Raw genomic sequence first — 17,457 nt, forward strand, 5'->3', positions numbered from 1 at the left:
GATTTTATTATTATTATTATTATATTTATTTTTTTAGATATATTCTAGTATTTTTTTTTATATATATAATCTTTATTTTTTATATGATAGTATTTATATAGTTAATAAAATAAAAGCATTAAATTATATAAATATTTATTTAAAAGAAATAATTACCACAAATTTATTATATTTAAAATCTAAAATTATAATATATGTTTTTATTTTATTTTTACATTAAAATATAATAAATAAAATTCATATTGTTTTTTAAATAGATATATAAATATAATTTTAAAATATTTTTTTTAAAAAAATAAAAATTAAAATAAATGTATTTAAAATAAATAATATAATTTTTCTTATATTTTTTAACATTTATTTTTATAATATCTATTTTAAAATCTAGTCTTTTCTCTTAACATTCTATCTCCAGTAGAAACTTTACGAAATGGATCTAAAGCCCAAGTAGCTTAAAATCCTTAATAATAAACATAAACCCTTCCGTAGACTAAAACTAATCTGAATAATGGCTAAAAGACATAACCAAAGCAGCTTAAAAATATCCTTCTTTTTGCAACTCAGGGGATGAATAAACTGATAAAAAAGAATTCGCTGCTTTCCTATCAATAATAGGTGCAGAAACTTCTTTTGGAGTTGGATTTCCTTGCGTTTAAGAAAACGGATGCCCTAATTGTAGCGTATGTTTTTATGATACAAAAGGTAAGGAATGTGAATAAAATCCTAATAAATAATATTACGGGAGGGGTCCTTTATAAATTTCTTGGGATACAAACTACAACGAATTCTCTAAAAGCTACTTTGGAGATACTAGAGTTATCGAAAACCCGAATTTATTAAATAATAATACGGAATTATGCTGGGCTTCTGCGCTTTGGTTTTGGATGTAATAACATAACTTTGGAGGATGGTGTATGCCCTAAGCAGCTTGGCCTTTTAAAAACTAATGTGATTAAGAATGTCCTTTGGGACCAGGAAATAATTGTGGAAATTAAAATTGCAATAAAGATCATTGGATTGATTTAAATAAAGAAAGTCCACACAATGCAATTGTTAAATATAATAGTATTGGAATGGTTATTAATATTATTAATGGGGGATATGATTGTTGTCCATCTACTAGTTATTTTAATTAATATGGACATAGTGTTTATAGGATTTATTGGTGGGCAGATATTCTTAAGTAATGGGGAGAGAAATTACCTTGGGATGTACTAAAACCGGTACCTATTGATTATTGTTAGGCAGCTTATAATAAAATTGATTGTAGTAGAATGGGAAGTGATAGTTGTTATTATAATTGTTGTAACTCTATGTGATTTTGTTTGTTTGTTTTTTTCTTCGTTCTTTTTTATATAAAAGTTATTTAATAATTAGAACTTTTGTTATTTCTTTAATATTTTTATATGATGTAAGTTTAGAATGATTTAATATAAAATTATTCCTACTAATTTTAATATAAAAAAATAATCTAAAACTTTTTATTTTAAATTTATTGTTAATAAATATTATTTTTAAATAAAAAAAAAAAAAAGTTAAAGAAAAAAAAATAAAAAATATTTTTTGTTAAAGTATTTTTACATAAAATATATAAGAATTTAAAAATTTATATTAAAAATAACAATTATCTTATATTTATAATATACAGCAAATTTAAATAATATAATATAAGCAAACAATTTTTACTAAACCATAAAAAAAGAAAAATAACTAACTTTTTAAATAAATAAAAATATTTTTTACGATAATTAGACTAAAACCAATCTATAAATTAGGAAATATAAAACTGAACAAATTTTTAATAAGAGAATCGATACAATTCTTAAAGGTGTAAAAATATATGAAACATTATATAAAAAAATATTCCTGAAGATAACAATAATTGTGAATATATTGAATGTGATAGCATTTTTTGTTCCAATAATGAATATTATTATTAAAGGAAACATAAAACATTTATTTTTGTGATTTTAAGAAATTTAGTATGCCAAATCATATTAAATTTAAATATTAATTAATGTAAGAATAAATCTTAATTTATAAATAAAAGATATATAAATAAGATATAATAAAAGATTAATTAATAGAAAAATAAAATAATAGTAATTATAAATTTTATAATATATTATAAATTTAGTAATAAATAATTTCGTATATTTAAATTAATAATTTAGTCCTTTAATTTTATTTTAAAATAAAATTATATGTATAAATATTAAATTAGAAATTATATTAATATAAAAAAAAATTGTATTATATATATAATAATATTAATTTATATTAATTTATTTTTATTTAAATTTCTATATTTATTTATTATGTTTTTGTTATTTATTTATATTTTTTAAAAATATTATAATTAAAATAAATGAAATAAAATTTAATATATGTTTAAAAATAAAAATAAAATTAAATTAGGAAGGATGGAAGAAATTATTTCTTTATTTTTTTCAACGAATAAAACTTTGAACATTAGGTATTTAAATTTTTTTTTCATTCCTATCTATGCTTTCTCTAAAACATAATACTTTTAATGACTCACTATTTTTTTTTTTCTAATATTAAAACAAAACAGAATTTTCCATTTAAATAATTTCATTATCAACATTATCTTATACATTTTTTCCATTCACAAATTTTTATTAAAAGCATTTCATTTAATTATTATCAAATTTCCCTTTCCCAAAAGAATGAGAAACAGCATTCATTAATCCCAACTTCTACAATAAACTGAAACTTCCATATGAAGCAGGTGTCTATCCGAAATCATTTACGGCATTAAGATCACCACCATTTAAAGGAAATTTAGAATAATGCTTTCATGTACACTTTGAAAGGCTATATGTAAGGGAGTATTCGAGTTTTAGCATTTAATATTAACGTCAGCACCTGATTTTAACAAAAATTTAACAAATTCATCGTCTTTTTTTTTAGTTACGTAATATAGTGGTGTATTTTTTTTTTCATCTTGAATATTTATGTCTCTAGGGTAAAAAATATAACCGGAATTTTTCACCACTAAAAGATTGCCTTATTTTGCTGCGTTAATTAGTTTTTTTTATTTAATTAAAAGTCCTACTTTTTTTTCAGAAATGTAACTTCTTTATGTATTATTAGTTTGATATTAGATACTTTCTGTAAATCTGGTACTTTATGGTTCATCTTGTAAAATTAAAGAAGATTTTTTTAAATTATTATTTTTTTTAAATGAATTATTTGTTAAAATTGTAAGTTTTTCTTAAAGGGAATTTTTATGTCTTTTTTATTGTTTTTAATTAGATTATTGAGTATTAATAGAGTTTTATTAATTGTTTTATTATTAATAATTATAATCATTAAATGTTAAACAATAGTTAATTTTTTTTCTTTTTTTAAAAGCAGATAATTATTCTTCTTCTCCAACTTTTTATTATGACTTTTTTTATTTAAATTGGTCTTTTATGAATTACATTAAAGCTTTATTTTCTTCGTGTTATTTTAAAGATTTTAGAACTTTTTTTTCCTCTTTTTCTCTCGAATTTTAAAGTAAATTTCTATATTTTTTTACTTATAAATACTTTTTAATCCATTTTTAGATTATTATACAGGCTTGTTATTATATTTCCTTATTTGTTGTTTTCGTTTATGTATTTATCTCCTCATCATTTTATGTAAAGGCGAAAATATTATTATTTTCTAAAGAAGGTCCATTACTGTAAAAATTAATAAAATGCTTTTTATAACAAGTTTATTCTTTTTCTTTTATTTTCCTTTTATATTAATTACTTAACTTTTTTTAAATATATAATTATTTTATATGTTTTTCATCATAAACAGTTTTTTTTAGAATTTTTTGATTATTTTCTTGTAATTAATTTATGTTTTAAAGTCCCATTATTAACTTTATTTAATTTTTTTTAGTTTTTAATTTTTTTTTTTTTTTTTACTTTTGAACTTGGATGATATGTATTTTATGATTATTTTATAGTTATAATATTTTGTTAGTATTTATTATTATTATCTTAAGCGGTAAAGAAAAGTTTTTTTTGTTAAATTTTTTAAAGATCTTCTTAATTCTAATTAAATTATTTCTAATTCAAAGGCTCTTTCTAAAAAAAAGATTCAGATTTTTTAAAGGCTACTTTTTTTTTAAGTTAAATTATGAAATGTCTAACAAAATAATTATTTTTGATTTTTTAAATATGCGTAATATTATCGAGAACATTCGAGAGTTTTTTTTTTATTTTTTCCAATTATTATTTTTGGTATTTTTTTTTAACTTTTTTTTAAATTTAAACTTTTATGTTTTATAAAACATTAAAATCTTTTTATTTTTCTTTATTTTCTTATAATTTCTATTACAAAAAAATTGTCCTTTATTTTTTAAATTCTTAAAGAATATTTACATATTAATTTATTATATTATCTGAAATTGCCAACTCGATTTTTTGTATTTCCTATATGTTTATTTCATCTATTAATTTCTAAATTACGTTTTTATTTTAATTCTATGTTAATAATTTACTCGTATTTATCATAAAAATTTCCTCTTTTTAGGTTAGAATATCTCCTTCTTTTTATTTTTAAATTAGAAGTTCTCTATATAAATCTAGTTTTTCATAAACGCAGAGTTGTTCTTTTTTAATTGGTAAAATTGAGATATGAAAAAAGTTGTTTTTTTTGCTTTTTTTGGTATATTTTTATTTATTTTCATTTTCTAATTATTAAAAAGTTTTCTCGAATTTTTCATTCCAAAAAATTTTTTAATTTTAATCATTTTTTTCATCGTCTTAGGCAAGAAACTAATTTAAAAAAAGTGAATTTTTTTCATGTAAAATATCAAACAAACACATCCTTAATTTAGGTTTTAATTCATCATATTATGTTTTTACATTTACCCATTAAAAAAGATTTTTTTCAATACTTTTTTTTTGGAATTTTTATTATTCTGTCTTTTCTTGTTTTAAATTAATTTACATTCTACTATCTATTTTTTCTAGTAAAAATTATATTTATTCACTCATACTTTATTTTATTTATTAAATTAAATAATTTTCTTTCTATTCTTAGTTTTTTAGTTTTTCTAAATAATTCTTATTTATATTAAATTTACTAATTATTTTATCTGTACTCAACTACATATATTATTCATTTTCATTTATAAAATCTTGAATTAACTCCACTAAATAATTTATATTATCACTTTTAATGCTTTTCTTTAAATTCATTGTTAAACTCCTTTAAATAAGACTTTATTTTTTATTTTCATTATTTTGTATTTAATCATTTTTTCTGTTAAATTTTATATTTTAAGTTAATTTAAATTAATCTTTTTAACGACGCGCAGATAAAATTTTTCGGGAAAAAAGGCTCTATTTATGTTCAAAAGATTAAAAATATTAAAATCTACTATGAATATTTTAATATGTATCTAATCCTTTAAATTCAATTATATTATCTAATGATTTAGTTATTTTTTTCATTAAATATATGCCCAAATATATAATTTAATAAAGTATAAAAATAATATATACAATAAATAAAAACTAAAATAAAAAACAAAACAAAATTAAAAATAAAAATCATAAATAAAAATAAAAATAAAAATAAAAATAAAAATAAAAATAAAAATAAAAATATAAATAAAATTAAAAAAATAAAAAAAAATAAAAAATAAAAAAAAATCCATTATAAATAATATATATAAATCAATAATTTTCATTATTTATTAAAGCTATAATAGATGTCCAACCAGTAAAAGGATAAGAATGTGTCCCAAATCCATTCTAATTATAATTTTCATAAAAATATCCATCCCTTTCAAATGTTCCACAAACTAATTAAATTAAATTATCCCTTAATTTATTATATAAACTAGCAACATTTTAATTTTCAAAATAATATTATTTTAAACCTTTTAAAACTAAATAATTAATATGAATCCAAATTGGTCCTGTCCAATAATTCTACCCTTTTTCGAAAAAATAATCGTTTTTAGCTAAACTTCTAAGTCCATATTTTGTCCAAAGAACATTCTCATTTTATATGTGTTAAACAATAGTCTCTAATTCTAAAGTATCTTAATTGATAAGTCCTAAGGCTAAAGGCAATATATTTGGGTATCCGAAATGAGAACTAAATTATAATTATTTATTATTTTTAGAAAAAAGCAGGTCTTTAAAAAGATTATCTTTCGAATCTAAAAAATATTTATAAGTTGCTTCTTTAATATCTTATTATATATTCTTATAATAAGCTTATTTTTCTACATTATTCAATTTCTCGAATAATTCTTTAAGTACATATGCAAAATAATACATCCAACTTTAAGCATCAATATGTCCTATAGGCTAATATTAAGGTAAATATTAATCGTTTCTGGGATAATCATCCATACCACTATTAAAAGATTATTTTAAACCTCCATTTTGGTCCCACCATTTGAAAACGAAACTTTCATTTTTTTTTCAAATATATCAATATCGTTTATCATTTAAGTTCTCATATACCATTAAAACCATTTTTCTATTTTTTCAACATAACCTTCATTTTATAATTCTTTTATAATATCCATATGTTCACGGATAAAAAAATCTATAGTTAAAATTAAAGATGGTGGATTTCCATCACGATTATCTTTCCATAAAAATTCGGGACAATTACACAATTTCTCGGCTTCTTCCCCTCTCGTTTGTTCGCGGCAAATCCAGCCGTCTTCTGTCATTGTGTCTAACCAGCTTTTTATTATTTCCTTAGATATATTTTCCTCGAATTTGCTAGCTATGGCATTATGAAAACCATCATCCCATAAAAATGACCAACTGAATCTTTACCTTGAAGGCGTAAAACTAAATATTGGTTTAGGGATTTAGTCTTTTTTTAAAAAAAATTAAAAATATAAATGACATATGTATATTTTATTTTTTTACTATGATTAATTTATAATAATTTTAATTAGCCATATTTAAAACTTAGGCCTCCAAAAAGATTGGAAACAGCAGAAACAGTACATTTTTGTAAGTTTTATTAACTTTTTAATTTCTTTTATATATTCTCATTATATCTTTGGATTAAAATTTCTTCGATGTTGTAATTTTTTTTTTTTTCTTCCAAAAATTCCTCTTTTAAAAATTCTTTAATATTTGATGAATATTTTATATTAATTTCGTAATTTTCTTAAGGCTGAAAAGTAAATTATAAGAAAAGAAGGTAATTTTTTTAGCCTTCTTAGCATATATTATTTTCTAAAATTAGTTTATGTTTATTTTAAGGAATATTTTTTATATTATTTGATATATCCCAGCTTTTATAATTATAAAAACTACTATTTTTTTCGCAAATACTTTAAAATGAAAACACATCGTTTTAATCTAAATTAACTATTTTCTCACCGTTATTTTAAAGTACATAAAAATAAAAAATTCCTTCTTAAAAAACACGTCCTTTTTGGCTATATTTTTTTACTATTTTTACATCAAAAATCGATTTTTGAATTTCGAAAAAATCTATTTTTTCATTTTACTCATTTTAATTATAAAACTCCTTCCCTATACTAAAAATAACGCTTTATTTTTATCCTGTTTTTTTTATTTTATTTATAAAAATCCATTCTTGTAAATTTTATTCTGCGGAAGTTTTAATAAAAGTACTATTTAAAAAAACATGTTTTTTTGTCTTAAATCTCAAAAACAGAAAAAGAGTGCCCATTATTACATAAGAAATTGAAATTTATGTCTTTTTCAGCATTTTTATCTCTGTAATTTAAAAGCAATTAGTTATAGGTTGATGTTATGTAACTTAAGCTTATAGTTAATGGGTTTATATCCTTTTGGGTTAATGATAATATTAGTTAAGGTTTGTAATGCCCCCATAGTAATGTTTATTCGTTTATTGGAAATTCTTTTGGGGTTATCTCAAAGACTTTTAATAATGAAAGGCTTTAGTTTAGACTATTTTATTCTTATATTTATAATTATTAAAGATCTTATGAATTATCTTTGTTTTTTTTTATATTTTTATTATTGGAGTTATTTTTTAATACTATTGTTTGGATTGTTATATAGAATAATAAAAGTAAAATTAACATAATAAATAAAACATATTTTTTGCTTCGCTTTTTATTTAATATTTGCTAGTCTTCTTAGTATATATTTATTATTTATTATTGCCTTGAAATTAAGTTTTATATTTCTTATTAGCTTGTTTGCATTTTTTTTATTAAATTAAAAAATTAATAATAATCAACTTTTTAATTTAAAAATATAAAAATAACAAAATTAATTTTTTTATAATTTAAAAATAATACATTTTATAATTTAAAAATTATATATTTTATAATTTAAAAATTATATTTTTTATAAAAAAAAAGAAAACAAAACAAAAATTAGTCTTAAATTAAAAATATATAACTTATTTAAGTTTTATTACTTTTTTAATTTTATAATTTTTTTAATAAAACATTATTTTTTATTTTATGGTCAATTATATACTTCCTAAATAAATAAAAAGTGTATTAATTTTGATTTATAAATAAATATATAAAAAATTACTAAAAAAAAAAATGATATACAATCAATAATTAAACTAATAAATAAATTAATTTCTTTATAACAAACATCATTTGTTTTAATAAAATTAATATAATAACCAATCTTTATCTACAGATCGCTAAATATAAAGCGATAGGTGTTCATTTATTACAAATAATAGAATTTAATAAAAAGATTATAAGAAAAAGAATTCTAAGCCTAAAATATATTAAAATAGTTAAATTTTAATATTTTATAATTTTTTAATACAAAAAAAAATAAAAAAAATAGATTAATAAAGTACAAGTAAATTATATAAAAATGATTTGTTTGAATCCATAAAAAAATAACTTTAAGGCTCGCCCTAATAAAGCTAAAGTCAAAAATCAAATGAATAATCATTACATAGTTAATTAAAAGTTTTACTTATTTAATAAGGTTAGGCAAATTAATAACATTAATTCATGATTAGTTAGTTATAATAATAAATTATTGAATTACAAAATGAAATGAAAGTTAATAATAAAAGCTAAGAAACACAAATCAATTAGTTAAATTATATTATAAACAATTAATAGAAATAAATTTTATTTGAGTAATAAAAATAATAAAGATTGGAAGAAGAATATAAATAAAAATGCCTTTTAATTGAAAAATAATAATAAACTATATAAAACAGAAATGATTAAATAATTTAAGTATTTATTTTAAAGATATATTAACTATTATTACTTTTATTTTTTTTGAAAATAAAAAAAGTTATAAAAATAAATTGAAACATTAAATATAAAACAAGAAAATAATAAATAACTTTAAGAAGATAATGTATGATAAAAATTAAAATATTCTCTACTTTTTATATCATCAAAAAACAAAAAATTAATTTAATAATTAAAATTATTTTAATAAAATATAAATAATTATTTTTATTTTTTATATATTATAAATAATAAATATAATTTGAATCAAATATTTATTAGTTAATATTATTTATAGTATTTTTTTAATAAAAATCATTTTTTACTTTACTTGTCTAAACATAATCTCAAAGCCTAATTTTCTGTGATTAAAGTAAAGGTTAAATCTTAAAAAAATTAAACTTTTCCTTTCATAATATTATAATCTACCAAAGCAATTTTTAATTTAATTAATTTCTTTAATAAGTTTATTATATTTTAAATATGCTATTATATATAAGAATTATATATTTTATAAAACGAGAGTATTTAAATTTTAATTATTATAATTTAGTAATGTTTAATAAGTATAAAATTATTTTATTTTTTATGTGTATAGTAGATTTTAAATTTCTATTTTTTTGAAATAAAATTATATATTTAGATTTTATCTTATTTTTGTTACTTTTTAAATTTCGACTTGGGTGTTTAAAATTTATTTGATTTTCCTTTAAATTACTTCAAGTTTTAAACTTTTTTTGTAATTCTTGTTATTATATAATATTTTCAAATTAATATTATTTAAAAAAACCTTAATTTTCAAATATTTAATAATAACTTAAATTTTTTTTTCATTTCTTCATCTCAAAGAAATTTTTAAATTAAAATTACTAATTTTATTCTAATGATTAGTCTCAAATTATCAAAATTTATTATTTATGCTATTAAATCTCAGCTTTTTTATAAAATTTATTAAATAAAAGTTTTGTATTTTTCTACACTTTTCAGATAAAATGATATTTAATATTAATTATTACGAAATTAATTTAAAAATGTGAAATTATGTTAAATTAAGATTAATTAAGTATTATGAATTCGAAGTTTTATTATAAATTTAAATTTTATTATCTAAGTTTAAATTACACTGATTAATTATATTATGAAATTAAAAACTATTTTATTTTGTATCATATATATAATTCAGATATTAAAATTTAAAATATTTATAATTAATAAGAAAAAAAAAAAAAAAATTAAAATTATATTTTATATAGAATATATAGAAGAAATATTTTATATTTATATTATTTATAAAAATATAAGTGTAAAAATTATCAATTTTATAAATGTTATATAAAATTATATATTTTATATAATATATATATATATATAAATTTATATTATTTTATATTTTTATCCTTTATTTTATTTTTATTTTAAATATTTTTTATTTTTATTTTTATTATATTAATTTTCTAAATATTAATATTTTATTACTATTTAATTTTAATATTATTAACTATATATGTTAAAGATAATATTTTAATTACAATTTATTAATATTTAAAATTTATTATATTTGCTATTGATTTAAAATTTATAAAGTTTATTTTTAAAAAATTAAGATATAATATATAAAATATAAATATGTTTAAGATATATATATATAAAATAATATTTTATATATATAATTTATATTTTTATAATATTTTTCTTTTTAATTAAATAAAATATATATTATTTATAAATAATTAATTTATAATTAATAAATTTTAATAATAAATAAAGAATTCTTATTATTAGAAAACTTTAAATATTATTTTTATTTTTTATAATTTTTTTTATATAAAAAAAATATAATGCTATCATTTCAATAAACTAGATAAAACCTAATTAAATCCACTAGTGTCCCCTTATTCTTCAAATGAGAAATAAATAGTAGCTATTTTCGATAATATCTATATAATATTTATTAAAAAAAATATATATATATATTTAAGTTATTTAAAATATTTACTTTTTAAAATGATTTATCTTTTTTTATGATTGGTTCATATTTATTATTTAATTTAATATATGCTTTTCTACTTCTTAGTTTGCATGCTCTTATCAAATATTCTTATTTAAATTAATATATAAATTATAAATTAATAAATTATTAATATATATTAATTAATCTATATATATATATTTATTTATATATTTTATTCACATGTAAAATTAAATAAAGGAGTGTCATTTTCAAATTTAAAGTAAATTTTAAAAGCTTCTTCTACTTTTTTATTAACTAATTTCCTTAATATTTTTAAATTCATGTTATATATAAAATAAAAATATAAACAAAAAGATACAAAAAAATATATCTGCAGACTAAAAATTCAATTTCAACATCATTTTCGTTTTTATTTAATTTTTAAATCCATTTAGTTAACAAATTAATTGAAAAATCTATATCATCTAAAAAAATAATATATTTTTATGCCAAATGATAAAGTCCATTATTAAATAAATCGATTCCTACAACTTTACATATTTCTAAATCTCCAATAAATAATCTTTTTTTATAAAATAAATTTTTAATATATATATATATATTTATTTTACTCTTTTAATAATTTATTAGCCAATTATATTTTTTGTTAATTTTAAGGAAACATAGAATAAATAGATAATAAATGACCTTTAAAATAATAAAAAAAATTGAAACTAATTTATTTACTTTTAAGATTTTCATTTATAAATTCTCGATTATCCTTAACTAAATCAAAAATATTTTATATTAAATCATATGATTCTTGAACGTCTTTAAAGTTTAATAAATTCTTAATCCCTTCAATAAGCAAATATATTGCTTCTTGCGTTTTTTTCATTTATTATTATCTTTTTTTTATTAATTTTTTAAATTAAAAATATTTTATATTACCGTAATGAAAGTGATTTTATTTTTTAAGAAAATTCATAAAATTTTTGATCTTCTAGTAATGGTTTGTGTTTATCGATAGTCTGGAATTTTATATATAAAATATAATTTGATTTATATGGTAAGTTTACTTATTATATTTTGTTGGTATCCATTTTTGTATTAAATATATATAGTTTTATTTTTTAATTTCTATTTTACTTATAAATATTTAAATTATAAAAATATAAATATATTTGTATATTTAAATATATATATTTATTTACTTAATGTTATAGAAACTTATTTCTTAAGTTTTTATTTATAATTTAAGAATATTATATAAAAATTATATTTTTATTATATATATGTTTTATTTTTTGGAATAATTTTGTTTTGTTTGTTTTGTAATATTTATTTTTTATTTAAAAAAATACCAAAAAATTAGAATTTTTATTAAAAAAATCTTTTAAAAAAATTTTAAAATATAAGTATAAATCTAGAATTTTCTTTATACAAAAATAAATACTAAATATATAAAATAAATAATAGTACTTTTATAATATATTGATTTTCATTATTTTTTTTAATTATAATATTTTATTTAAAAAATATATAAAATAAATTATTAATGTTTCTTGTTATCTTTAGTTAATGTGAATTTAATAAATATAAATTTATCAAAACATAAATAAAAAAAGATTTTTGATTTTAATTAATTTAATATTAAAAAGTAGAATAAAAAAATTAATGTTAAAAACAATCAAAAAAGCTCCAATATTATTAAAATAAAATACTAATATTGATTATTCATAATATAAAATACCACCATATTATCAAACGAAACCCATATTATAAGTATTTTTTAATAAAATAAGTAAAAAAATAGTAATTAAAAAAAAAAAAAGAATGAATATCCTCAAACTCCAAAATTAAAAATTCCATAGAATATCTCAAGACCTGAATACTTAAGTATTTAAAATATATTTTAATTTTCCAAAATAAATAAAGATTAACTAAATCCCATATATGGATTATATTCTGGACCACCTGTAAAGCACGATAAGGAAACAATAAATCGTAAATATACATATAATAAAATATATAATTTTCTATTAAAAAAAATGTCTTAATGGTTTAAAAATAAATGAAAAAATATTATTAATTTTTATTATTTATGTATAAAAATGAATTTATTTTAATATATATTATTTTAAAAAAACTTATATGTAGGAATTATTTATCTATTATTAAAAAAGGTTTAAGAAAAGCAGGTAAACTAGCAAGTGATGCGTTAAAATATATACAAAAATAAATTAAAGAGGGAATAACAACTGATGATATCGATAAAATTTGCCACGAATTCATAATTAAAAACGGCGCATATCCCACATGCTTAGGATTTAATAATTACCCTAAAACTATATGTACGAGTGTCAATGAAGTTTTATGTCATGGAATTCCTGATTAAAGACCTTTAGAAAATGGTGATTATTTAAATTTGGATATTTCTTTATATTTAAATGGAGTACATGGCGATACCTCCATAATGATATAAATAGGGGAAAAAGTTCACCCAGAAATTTAGAAACTAATAAAAACTACTCAATAAGCTCTATATGAAAGTATAAAAATATGTTAACCAGGTAATAAATTTAGATAAATAGGAAGCATTTGTTAAAATATAGCTAATAAAAATAAATTTTTTACTTAAGAATTATTTTCAGGACATGGAATCGGGCACTTATTACATTTACCACCTGTTATTTATCATTGTAAAAAAACGTAAATGGAAAGTCCCTATGTAATGGAAGAAGGGATGGTTTTTACTATAGAACCTATTTTTACTATGTAGTTTTAAGATTGCTTTATTTGGGAAGATTAATTTACTGTAGTTTCGCCTTTTAATCCATCAGCTTAATGGGAACATACTGTTTTAGTTACTGATAGTGGATACGAAGTACTTACTCAAAGAAGTGATGAAATTATTTTTTGAATAATAAATATATATATAATTAAATATTATATATATATATATATGATTTATTTTTTGTATCTAAATGTTTATAGTTTATATTTAAAAAAAAAAAATATTTGTAAAATTTGATACTATATATACTAAATTTATAATTATTTCTTAAGAAATTTTTATATATTAAATATTTAATAAAAATATGCAAACAAATTATGATAATGATAATTAATAATTTAAATTATAAATGGTACAATACTATGAAGAATATTTTAATGATAATATAGATTAATTTAAAGTATATATATATATATATATATATATATATATATATATATATATATATATATATATATATATATATATATATATATATATGTATTTATATTTATTTTAATTATTTATATTAAAAGCATGAAAATCCTATACACATATCAATTTAAAAAATATATGAGATTTTCAAAAGTGACCGTGAGTTTTAATTAATATTTGACTGGCATCATATAAAGAATAAATCTTATACTGAAGTTCATTTAGATTATCAGAAATTTATTCAAAATCCACATGTTTAATTAATTTAATTAGAAAAGATACATATTTAATAACTTTTGAATATTTTGAATTTGTCACTACATATAATAAGAAATTTAATAATATAAACAATTAAAGATTTTCATAAAAAATTAATAATATGTCGTTTATATAATGTTTTACCTGTAATTTCTTTAGAAGATATAAATGCGAATTAAATTAATGAATTTATATCAATTAAAGGGTTAGTATTGAAGAGTTCTCCTATATAAATTTATATAAAAAGTATAAATTTTACATGTTTAGACTGCAAAAGTAGTTTTTAGTAAAAATTTTAATATGGAATTTATTAAAATCCACAAAAATGTGAAAAAAAGAATTGCAAAAGTAATAAATTTAACCCAGATAAAACTTTTGCGAATTCCTCTTTTTTTTAAAGAATAAAAATATAAGAAATATAACAAGAAGATAAAGGAAGTGGAAAAATTCCGAGAAATCTAGACTGTGAATTAGGCGAAAATTTAGCCGGTTAAATCAATAATGGAGAAGTGGTTATTTTAAATGGATTTTTGAAAACTGAAGTAGTAGATAATTCAGGGAATAATAAAAAAATGTAAGGAATTTAGTCTAATATTTTATACGTGAATTCTTTAATTAATGAAGATTCATCCTCTTTTTAGAAAAAAAAATTTTAAAATACATAATAAAAATAATAAGAGTAAGAAGAAGACGAAGAATGTATTAATTTAGTTTAAAATTTATCTAATAATCCTTTAATTTTTTATATTTTAATTAAATCTTTATGTCCAACAATTTTCGGACATGAGTTAATTAAAGCAGGCCTTCTTTTGGCTATTTTGGGAGGTTCATAAGATTCTTAAAAGAGTAATTTTTACAAAGAAAATGATAAAAATTAACTTAATTTTAGAACTGATTGTCATGTGCTACTTATAGGAGATCCGGGACTAGGAAAATCTTAATTATTGAAGTTTATAGCTAATATTTCATAGAGATCGATATATACTTCAGCAAGTAGTTCTTCAAATGCAGGACTTACAGTAAGTATTTGTAAAGATTAGATTACTGGGGAAAGTACTTTGGAAGCTGGGGCTCTTATTTTAAGTGATTAAGGAGTGTGTTGTATTGATGAGTTTGATAAAATGTAGTCAGAGCATTATATTTTATTAGAGGCTATGGAATAATAATCTGTTTCTTTAGCAAAAAGTGGAATTTTATGTAGTTTGTAAGCTAGATGTTCTATTATTGCAGCAGCTAATCCGAAAGATGGACATTATAAGTTAATATAAATAAAAAGATATAAATATAAAATTATATTAACAAAAAATATAATAATAATAATATAAATATAATAATAAATATAAATATATTATTAATAAAATATTTTTATATATTTATATATTTATATATTTATATATTTATATATTTATATATTTATATATAATTGTTATTTCTATATAGTAAATAGAAAAATGTTAAGGATAATATTAAAATTAGTAACGCAATTTTATCTAGATTTGATCTTATTTTTCTATTATTAGACAAATGTGATCCATTAAGGGACTAGAAATTATCTGAACACGTTATGAAAGTAAATATATTTTAAAAATATGAAATATTTTAAATATTATAATTATATATATTTATATATATATATATATATATATATATATATATATATATATATATATATATTTATACTTTTATGCATATTTATTACTAATTATTAATAGTTACATTCTAGAAAAAGAATCAAAACAGAAAATTTTTAAGCTGAAGAATCATCTATTTCTTTTAATGTTTATGAGTTCAAAATTAAGGATTATATCTAAGATGTTTAATATTCTTCTTTTACTGAAAAATTATAAAAAAAATGTTCTGAAATCAATGATATTCTACCACCTTAAGCAATTAAAAAATACCTTACTTATATTAAAAAATATGCAACCCAAAGTAGCATTAATAATATAATTTTCCCATATAAATAATAAATATTTCATAATATCTATAAATTTATAAAGATTAAGTATTTAAGCTGCAGAAACTATAAAAGATTTTTATTTAGCCTTAAGAGAATAATATACTGAAAATTCATAAATTCCAATAACAAATAGACAATTAGAATCTTTAATTAGATTATCTTAGGCTCGTGCAAAAGTTGAATGTAGAGATGTAGTTACTAAAGAGGATGCTTTGGTATTAATAAAAAAAATTAATATTATTATAATGTAAATAAATAGGATATTATATAATTAATGTAAGAAAGTTTGTTTGATTGTCTAGAAGATTTAAATATTAATACTTAAAATTCTATGGGAAGATCTTTTTTGGGAAAAGGAGTTAATTTGAATGATATTTCTTAATTAGGAATAAATAAATAAACTAAAATTTTTTAAGAAAGAGTTGAGTAGGAAGCTATTATTAAAGGAAATCATTCTTTTAATTATAATGAATTAATTTAAATAGCAAAGGGAATGAATATGAATGTCGGAGATTTTAGTCTTTTTATAGATAAACTAAATAATTAGAACTTTTTTATTTTTAAAGGAAATAAGACTTATGAATTATTAAATAAAAAATGAAAATAATAGTTAATATTAAATAAAAAGTATAAAAATTAATACTAATATTTATATATAAATAATAATACTTATAAATATATATATAAAAACAAATAAATATATATATATATATATATATATATATATATATATATATATATATACAATTATAATAAACATAATTTTTATTTTCTTTGTTAATTTTGATATCATATTTTCTATTATTTTAATTCCTTACTTAGGATTTTTTTACTATGTTAAATCTGTAAAAGGCTAATTCTATCCAATATTA

General features: G+C 17.3%; 3 protein-coding genes across 3 annotated transcripts, besides 32 other annotated features; 2 read left to right on the forward strand and 1 right to left on the reverse strand. All coding sequences in view use genetic code 6, as the record gives it.

The window, feature by feature from the left end:
- The first annotated feature begins 45 nt into the window (after positions 1 to 45).
- Positions 46 to 97: a microsatellite.
- Positions 98 to 1,514: 1,417 nt separating this feature from the next.
- Positions 1,515 to 1,556: a microsatellite.
- A 750-nt stretch (positions 1,557 to 2,306) lies between these two features.
- Positions 2,307 to 2,346: a microsatellite.
- An 835-nt stretch (positions 2,347 to 3,181) lies between these two features.
- Positions 3,182 to 3,218: a microsatellite.
- A 2,278-nt stretch (positions 3,219 to 5,496) lies between these two features.
- Positions 5,497 to 5,664: a microsatellite.
- Positions 5,517 to 5,663: a microsatellite.
- Positions 5,570 to 5,663: a microsatellite.
- Positions 5,665 to 5,697: 33 nt separating the features above from the next.
- On the reverse strand, positions 5,698 to 8,065 carry IMG5_179440 (mannosyl-oligosaccharide glucosidase, putative; the record flags this gene model as incomplete). Its single annotated transcript, XM_004027583.1, has 4 exons — positions 6,909 to 8,065; positions 6,282 to 6,852; positions 5,894 to 6,114; positions 5,698 to 5,765 (listed from the first exon to the last, which is right to left on the reverse strand). Exons 1-4 carry the CDS (start codon positions 7,723 to 7,725, stop codon positions 5,698 to 5,700), a joined length of 1,677 nt encoding a protein of 558 aa, XP_004027632.1. The 5' UTR covers positions 7,726 to 8,065.
- Positions 8,066 to 8,262: 197 nt separating this feature from the next.
- Positions 8,263 to 8,339: a microsatellite.
- Positions 8,340 to 8,382: 43 nt separating this feature from the next.
- Positions 8,383 to 8,432: a microsatellite.
- Positions 8,392 to 8,428: a microsatellite.
- Positions 8,433 to 10,269: 1,837 nt separating the features above from the next.
- Positions 10,270 to 10,312: a microsatellite.
- A 199-nt stretch (positions 10,313 to 10,511) lies between these two features.
- Positions 10,512 to 10,568: a microsatellite.
- Positions 10,521 to 10,595: a microsatellite.
- Positions 10,585 to 10,648: a microsatellite.
- Positions 10,629 to 10,692: a microsatellite.
- Positions 10,693 to 10,923: 231 nt separating this feature from the next.
- Positions 10,924 to 10,968: a microsatellite.
- Positions 10,969 to 11,175: 207 nt separating this feature from the next.
- Positions 11,176 to 11,224: a microsatellite.
- Positions 11,188 to 11,224: a microsatellite.
- Positions 11,225 to 11,310: 86 nt separating this feature from the next.
- Positions 11,311 to 11,376: a microsatellite.
- Positions 11,340 to 11,387: a microsatellite.
- A 919-nt stretch (positions 11,388 to 12,306) lies between these two features.
- Positions 12,307 to 12,369: a microsatellite.
- A 623-nt stretch (positions 12,370 to 12,992) lies between these two features.
- Positions 12,993 to 14,473, forward strand: IMG5_179450 (methionyl aminopeptidase, putative; the record flags this gene model as incomplete). The annotated part of the gene is made up of 4 exons (XM_004027584.1): positions 12,993 to 13,055; positions 13,408 to 13,729; positions 13,811 to 14,059; positions 14,469 to 14,473. 4 exons carry the CDS (start codon positions 12,993 to 12,995, stop codon positions 14,471 to 14,473), a joined length of 639 nt encoding a protein of 212 aa, XP_004027633.1.
- Positions 14,080 to 14,123: a microsatellite.
- Positions 14,355 to 14,443: a microsatellite.
- Positions 14,474 to 15,197: 724 nt separating the features above from the next.
- IMG5_179460 (minichromosome maintenance deficient 8 , putative) lies at positions 15,198 to 16,800 on the forward strand (the record flags this gene model as incomplete). Its single annotated transcript, XM_004027585.1, has 4 exons — positions 15,198 to 15,883; positions 16,066 to 16,195; positions 16,338 to 16,557; positions 16,626 to 16,800. Coding segments are annotated over 4 exons (1,211 nt in total), but the record flags the coding sequence as incomplete, so codon positions are not given.
- Positions 15,886 to 15,961: a microsatellite.
- Positions 15,887 to 15,953: a microsatellite.
- Positions 15,896 to 15,973: a microsatellite.
- Positions 15,929 to 15,983: a microsatellite.
- Positions 15,985 to 16,046: a microsatellite.
- Positions 16,239 to 16,304: a microsatellite.
- Positions 16,801 to 17,169: 369 nt separating the features above from the next.
- Positions 17,170 to 17,235: a microsatellite.
- Positions 17,215 to 17,327: a microsatellite.
- Positions 17,231 to 17,329: a microsatellite.
- The last annotated feature ends 128 nt before the right edge of the window (positions 17,330 to 17,457 follow it).

This window comes from Ichthyophthirius multifiliis (genome assembly GCF_000220395.1).
Source record: "Ichthyophthirius multifiliis unplaced genomic scaffold scaff_1120509251309, whole genome shotgun sequence".
Classification (NCBI taxonomy): domain Eukaryota; phylum Ciliophora; class Oligohymenophorea; order Hymenostomatida; genus Ichthyophthirius; species Ichthyophthirius multifiliis.